General features: G+C 48.0%; 1 protein-coding gene across 1 annotated transcript; it reads left to right on the top strand.

Annotated features, from left to right (window-relative positions):
* Nucleotides 1-4,322: 4,322 nt before the first annotated feature.
* On the top strand, nt 4,323-7,628 carry ptmab (prothymosin alpha b). Its single transcript, XM_023288080.3, has 5 exons — nt 4,323-4,480; nt 6,390-6,455; nt 6,544-6,628; nt 6,716-6,801; nt 6,883-7,628. Exons 1-5 carry the CDS (start codon nt 4,436-4,438, stop codon nt 6,925-6,927), a joined length of 327 nt encoding a protein of 108 aa, XP_023143848.1. The 5' UTR covers nt 4,323-4,435; the 3' UTR covers nt 6,928-7,628.

The raw sequence follows: 7,628 nt of genomic DNA, 5'->3' as shown, positions 1-7,628 counted from the left end.
TGATTTTGTCTATTTTGTGTCTCTAATAGGGGCTGATTTTACATGATCCATCTATTATTAATTAGGTCTGTTTACATTTTGGATTTATCAGCTCACAAAGTATAAAACTGTGTAGGAATTCAACATTTTATTTTGTTTTCAGTGGTGTCAGAATAATCAGAAAAAAAATTCTTCCCAACAGGGGAAAATAACGCAAAAATTTTGGAACACAATTTACCGTATTGTTGGTGTCACATATGCAGGAATGTGGTGGATTAAAGTGTTTTTTTCTTTTGATTAATGGTGAAAATGCATGTATTGCATTTAATTTCCTGCAGCAGGCTGTTCTGGTACGTGTCCACAGGATCTGTCAGTTTCTCTCATCCCATCCACTGTCTATGTGAAATGCACCACGTTGAATGCTGGTTGCATTGCAGTGCATCACCCCAGAGCTCCTTTGCATGAAGTGTTTGACTTCTACTTTATGCAAATTCAGTACAGGGAGTGGTGGTCGACACTTCATGAAACTGTCGTAAAACGTCTAAACCAGCTGTCGTTGAACTAAAACGAAGACAGATTCAGCAGCTTATTTCTTGCCTCAGATGCTTTCAGAAATACTTTTTGCTGAACAGCTTTCATAGCAGGGCTGCAAAGTGGCGTGGTGGTTAGCTTTCACCTCACAGCTAGAAGGTCCCCAGTTCACATCCCGACCTTCCTGGGATCGTTCTGCATGGAGTTTGCATATTCTCCCTGTGCATGCATGAGTTTTATCCGGGTTCTTCAGCTTCCTCCCACAGTCCAAAAACATGCTGAGGTTAACTGATGGTTCTAAATTGTCCATAGGTGTGAGTGTGTATGTATAGTCCCCTGCCTTCACCCTAAGTCTGCTGGGATAGACTCCAGCCCCCTAGACCCTAATGAGGATTAAGCAGTATATAGATAATGGATGGATGGATGGATGTTTTAGTAATAAAAGGGAAAGTTTGCGACTGAGCCGCCATGTTGATCCAACATTTCTACCAGACTGAAGGTCTTAAGGCTGTCATGTGACCACCTAGTGGCCCACTAGTGGACAGCCACCAAGCGGCACATTTCCATGTGAGAAAAGATGCCTCTGTGGAAACGTGCGTTCACTCTAACTTTACAAGCTAATGGCACGTGTCCATGATTTCTTGTTTCGCAAGGCGTCGCACCTCCGCTCCCCATAACGAATCTGCATAAAATAGAAGTCAAGTCTACTTTATACAAACGAGCTCCGGGGTGACAATGAATGGGATGTGAGAAACTGACGGATCCTGAGGACACCTACCATGACTTAAATTAGCTATTTATGAGCAGTCACCCAGACAGGAAGTCAGGTAAAGCAATATTCTAGTGCTATTAGCTAAAAACATGTTGTTTAAATGCTCCAAGATCATTGCTATACTTTCCACATCCACGACTACAGGAGGGTCCATGTGAGGTAAATTTCATCATCTCAGCAGGACTGCATACGTTGTAACTGTCAATAGAGCAAATATTCAGCAGACACAGATATGAGCTACTGCACATGTATGGATCAGGAGCAACAACTACACATCTGTTTGTTAGAACCTCAGAAAAGACGGCGGAAATTTGGTCCACAACTTGCTGAATGACGACATCATATATCCAGAGCATTTCCCTAATATATTATAAGATCTTAACTGTAATCTTGTGTCTTTATTGGAGAACATTTTGTGTTGGCTGTGCTGTACATGTATGATAGTAAATGTTTAGTAGATGGTAAGAAACTTTCAAATAATCCTGCATTATTTTGCAGACAATATATTTGTAATATGGTTTTTGGTTGTAAGCATTTGATTGGGGTCAGTCAGGTGATTAAATTTGGTGGAACCTCACAGACGTTTGAAAAACAAGTGTGTAAAGGGCAACATGGGCTTTAGGTGGAGGTGGTTGGTGGTTGTAGATCCTGGACCTGGACCGACAGACTGGCAGGCCTCGGGAGACCTGCACAGCTGACAGATCGGCTCATTACTGAGGGTTATGATAAGCTGTTTCTGCACACAATCAGACCTTTCATTGTGTTTTCATGTCATCTGGAGCATTTACCCAACATTCTATCAGCCTATTTTCTACTTGCTATTGATTTTGTCGGTTACTATTTCACCAAGCAGACATGGTTAAGAAAAGTTAAGACGCGTTTATTTGTAAATTTGGCACATAACACAAAAAACATTAACACAACGTATTAAAAAACACATGGCAATATAAAACAAAAAGAGTAAACTTTGGAAAACTATTAGCATTAATTAAGATAAACTGAAATATTATTTTATCATTTCAGTCTGAGCCAACTTGACCTTCACTGTATTCTCCATTCATTTCCAATGGGTCAAATATCACAAATCAGAGGTAAATGAATTTATTAGGGCACATGTTAAAACATATGTGACATGTGGCGCAACTTTAGTGTTTATTTTTGTTTGTTTTTACAGTCTTGAATCCCACACTTGTGTCCAAGTTCTGCCTCACCACACACTGTGCAGCTGTTTGTGCCTGAGCTGGTTTGGTTGTGTATTTTGTGTATTTTTTCTCGGCCTGTATCAACATGTAGTTTAATAAAACGTCTTCTTGTGGAATCCATACTGTATCTGTTGCCCTCACCCTAACAGGTCGAGACAGACTCCAGCCCTTACTGGACCTGGTTCTGCTGGTTTCCGATGTCTACTGTTGCCAAATTATTGGATGTGTTTGGATTCTCTGTAAGTATTGTATCATTTTGTGCAATAAGAATTGGCACGACATAAATAAAAATCTGTTAAATTTCGATGTAAAAAGAGGAGAGTACATCAAAATCAGCTTGCAGCTTGTAGGAAGTGGGATGAAAATTGATGCTGTGAATATAAACAGAGGGATGTGATTAACTCGGTATGTGTTCACGGTTGAATTTATCACATCCTTCAAACAGGGTCAGACTGGTGCAGCTGGTACATGTCTGGTTCTGTTGGAGGCTCAGTGGCTCCTCAGTGTTTGATAAAACATCCTAATGAGACACAGTTGAACCTAATGGACGCGGCTCTCGGAGATCATGGCGCTCAGAAGGCGCCTCAGCTCGGCGCTGAACGGGAACATGAAGCGAAACCCCGGTCCGCGTCCTGATCCGGAGCCGCTGTTTACAACGAGCCCAGTTTGAATTGACGGACGTCCGCGGCAGCCAATCAGCGGTCGCCGTGCGCCAAAGCTGTGTTTATTCCACTTAACCGGCCAATGGGAGGCGTCCTCGGCGGCCGAGTGCGTCATCAGGTCAGAATGTGGATGTGGGCTGCCCGTCCGCTCCCATCCCCCATCTTCATCGAGCAATGGCGGCCGCTTTTTGCCGCTTTGTCCTTCTCATGTACAAAAGCCCTGAGTACAAACCTGGGTAAGGAACAGAATACGTGTTTGCCCTTGTGTTTCATAAGAATGCGCGTCAGCTCATGAGCACATTACAGTTCTTTTTGCGCACTTGTCTCATCGCATGTCTGTTATGTCGCACTGCTTGTCCGCCCTCCTCCTCCTCCTCCTCGGCGGGGCTTTTCTCTGCGGGCTCCAACAATGGAGGAAATGAGGCCACCGCACTGCACCGCTCACCCAGCCGGTCTCCACACACCAGAGCCCGGCGTCAAAACCGCTCTGCTCGACGGAGATGTTTATTTGTGTGTCGACCTTGGAATTTATGGGTTGTTATGTTTAAAAAAAAAAAAAAAACCTTCCAGAGTGTGAAGTGCGCACATACAGGGATGAGAGGAAACATGGACGCCGGGCAGGGAGGGGGCGGGGCCGGGGAGCTGCACGGCGGCTCCGCTTTAACTCTTTTATCTGATTGATAGAGTTCATTTAGCGGCTGGAGATGTTTTATAAAAACCTTTAATCCACTAAAATGGTGGACATTTTGACGGCGCCCCCCTCCTCCACCTCCCCGGGCTCCTGGTCGTGGCGGTGGGCGGGAGAACTGCTCCGGTGCCGCCGCTCCACTCGACCAGAAGCCCATCAATCAATCAAAGTGACACCGGCGGAGCGAAGCTGTCTGTCCGCCGAATTCGGCGCGCAGCTCGGTGTAAACTGGGTTTTTCGTCCGCCAACGCGCCGCCGGCTCGGTGTCGGTTCGTCTTGCGGGTTTTAACCGGGTCCGGTTGTTGTTTTTTCACCGGAGAAACGGACGGTTGCGGCGGCAGGACGGAGGGGGGCGTGGCCTCCGGGTTTAGAAATTCTATCCATTGTTCCAGTCCGGCGCGCGAAGAGAACACCTCTGTGGAGCCATGAGCCAATCAGCGGACGGCGAGCTGCCCAGACCCCGCCCACAAGCCTATATTATAGGCTCGGCCGTCAGCAGCGTCGGCCACTGGCACAAACTATCAGAGCGAGCAAAGCAGCGGAGGATTTACTTTCTTCCACCTTTCATTTCAGCCGTCCTTTATTTTATTGAACTAAAACAATGGCAGACACACAAGTGGACTCCGGCTCGGATATCTCAGCCAAGGTAAGCCGCCGACCGCGCACCTCCACCGGGGCCGTTCCTCGTTAAGCCCCTCAGCAGAATAAAGCTTTTCCAGGCTGTAACCTAGATTTTTTTTTTTTTTAAACAAAAAGAAAACCTCTCCGTCGTGGCTTCGCGCTCATTCTACACGGACTCTGACGGACCGCAGAAATAAGAGAAAAAAAGCGGATTTTGATTTAAAACGCGTCTTTTCCTTCCCGGTGAACTCTGATGGGCAGCGGGATGGAGCGGGGGGTCTCAGCTCCGCATCACGGACACCGTTTCCAGCGGCTCATTGTCCGGACGGTAACAGTCTGCGCGGGTTCTTTGTTTATACAAGCGGCTCGGTTCCGCTCCGACCAGAACCAACACGCGTCGCTCCAACACGCGCTCGTCGCGGTTCTGGCTTCCTTTTTTCTCCACATCCGCGCATTTCTCGCGCATCTCGCCGCTGAATGACTCGGTGGACCGGCTGTTGAACGGCAGCGGAGCGGTTTGTTCCGTGAAGTTGCTCCGTTTGAATGGAGCGGAGCGGCGCCGGTGCGTAATTCTCGCTGCTGGCAACTTTCGAGCAGCTTCGTTATTTTCTGTTTTGAAACGGCACCGGCCTGCCCGCACCGTCCGACCCGGTTTGTTTACCGACTCAGGAAGGTCGACTGTTGCCGCTCGATCCTCCGTTCACCGGAGCGTCTCCCCGCCGCTTCCTCTTCTGCCTCGGTGCTTTTCGGAGCGTGTTTTCGGGGCGCGTTTGTGTCTCGGGGGAAACTTTTTCCGTCTTTTTTTGGTAACAGCCCACTTCTCTCTGTGGAGGTGTGATGTGACGCCGCTGGTTTTCCCTCTTTGTGCTCCACGGCCGCTTCTCTCTCCGCCGCACCGTCTTCTCTTAAACGTTAATGTGCCTCCGGTTGGACTTGGATCACATCGGGTGAAACTTTAATAGCCCCGCGGGGGGAGTTCGGGGCTCCGCGGCGGTGAAACGGATCCGGAGCAGCATCGTGCCGCGGAGCTGAATAATTATTCGAGATTATAACGGATGAACATATGGAGAGGGAAAAGTTGGGGCCCGGTAATGCCGCTGGTAATCCGGGGTGCCTGTTCGGCCACTATTTATAGTCGTGGAGCATTTTTACGCACAAGCGCCTTTTTACGCACAGCGGGTGAGTGCGTCTCGGAGCTCAGCTGAACCTCCTTCGTCTCCTGCCAAGGAGCCGCCGATGCTGCTAAACAGCTTAATGGATTTCAACCGATCAGATTATGTAAAGCAATTAATCAATAACCGTCAGGGCGCTGGATGCGAACGGACCGAGTCGACGGAACCGGGAGCCGCTATTAATAGTGTCGGCGGGCGGTTCTCCGGTGTGCAAAAGAGCCCAGATGGTGCTTTTATTTGTCTCCGTGTTTGTGTTAACGGGGCCCGGTTCCGCCGCTCGGTGCCGCTTCTCTCGGCTGCCATGTGTCGTCTTCTATTGTCCTTTCCTGCCTCCGTTACAACAAGCGGCCAGCAGCAGCAGCGTGCATCGCGCTCACCGCCTCCTCCTCCTCCATCACCTCCTCCCCCTCCGCCTCCCCCCGCCTCCTCCTCCCTCCTGCTCCTGTGTTATTTTAAACGGAGCGGTGCATCCTGGGTATTGCAGTGCCTCTCCCGGGCGTGTCTCGTGACATATGGCGGCGGCGGCGGCCCGCGGAAGACTACAATACCCAGAGTGCCCCGGGGGCCACATCAAAGTATCAGATTACAACACATTAGAGGGGATAGAGTGGGAGGAGGAGGCCAGGGGGAGGATCTGCAGAGACCAATATGGTGTTTAAATAGGAGGCTTGAAAAATGTGCAGCTCTAAGTAGGCCAATAGGTGGAAGGGCAGGTAGCTTCAACCTCACTGCTGTTACACTTTCTGCTTTTGTTTCCTGCAGGACCTGAAAGAGAAGAAGCTGTTGGAGGAGAAGGAGAACGGCAAAGATGCTGCCACCAACGGAAAGGTAACCACCACCGTCTCCGAGAGGAAGTAAACATCTCTGCAAGTACCCAGGAAAAGTTGGTTAAAGTTTTTTTATTTGTCGTTTCCAGGAGAACGAGGAGAACGGCGAACCCGACGTAGACGACGAAGAGGACGAGGAGGTGGATGAGGAGGACGAGGAAGACGACGGAGAAGGTATCCGCCGCGGTTTTTGCTACATTTCTGTTTGTTTCTGCTCAAAAAAACTTGCGAAATCCTGACATTTTGCTGTTGGCGCTGCAGGTGAGGAGGAGGATGAGGAGGACGACGACGACGAGATCGAGGGCGGCACAAAACGGGCAGCTGAGGACGACGATGAGGACGACGAGGTGAGACGACGACTCCTGCAGCCCCGATTCACATCCACCGACCCGTCTACCGTCTCTAACTTTTCCTTCTTCTCCTTCCAGGACGACGTCGAAACCAAGAAGCAGAAAACCGACGACGACGATTGATGCGTTTTACCCCCGCGCCATCCTGCTGAACCACTTCCTGATTCTTCACCTCTGACCGTTTTTATATGTCACAGGTGGAGGGGCTGGAGGACTGATTTAAAGGAAAAAAAAAATAATAATAAAAAAAAATCAACATGGTCATTAGCAAGTAGAGTTCAACAAACCACGACCCACCAACACAACACACTCGATCTCCCCTCAAAGCTGCAAAACAAATTTTCTAGAGGAACTCGCCACCACATCGACGCAGAAATCTGGCTTCTCTTCAACAACAACACGAAAGGAGAATTTGTTTGTATTTTTATTTACATTTTATATTTTTGTACATATTGTTAGGAGGGGGGGTCAGTTTCTCTCTCGGCAGCGATCTCGTCAGACCAAATCGGTGCTTCTTTAACAAAAGATTTTACTTGGTTGACCATGTTACAATATCTCAACAGATACTAGAAAAAAACATGTAAAAAACATGAACCTCTTAAGCCGTTGAACTCAGAGCATTCCAGTAAATTTAATGTATGTACTTTAGCTGTACCATAACTAGTTTGTTTGTATGGGAGGGTAAGGCCAAAGAAAAGAGCCTCTTTTCTTTTTCCTTTTATTTTGTTTTTGTCAGCGACTTTTTGTTTTATGACGGCCTGTTTTGATGTATGTGCGAAGTTTGTTGTTTGACAATAAACCGGACTTTTATTTTGTGAGTTGTA

This window comes from Amphiprion ocellaris, chromosome 10 (assembly GCF_022539595.1).
Source record: "Amphiprion ocellaris isolate individual 3 ecotype Okinawa chromosome 10, ASM2253959v1, whole genome shotgun sequence".
Classification (NCBI taxonomy): Eukaryota; Metazoa; Chordata; class Actinopteri; family Pomacentridae; genus Amphiprion; species Amphiprion ocellaris.
This window is presented reverse-complemented; position numbering and strand designations above follow the sequence as displayed.

Coding starts and splice junctions, on each gene's coding strand:
- ptmab (XM_023288080.3), top strand. CDS start 4,436: ATGGCAGACACACAAGTGGACTCCGGCTCGGATATCTCAGCCAAG. Junction 4,481..6,389: donor GCTCGGATATCTCAGCCAAG/GTAAGCCGCCGA, acceptor TGTTTCCTGCAG/GACCTGAAAGAGAAGAAGCT. Junction 6,629..6,715: donor CGAGGAAGACGACGGAGAAG/GTATCCGCCGCG, acceptor TTGGCGCTGCAG/GTGAGGAGGAGGATGAGGAG.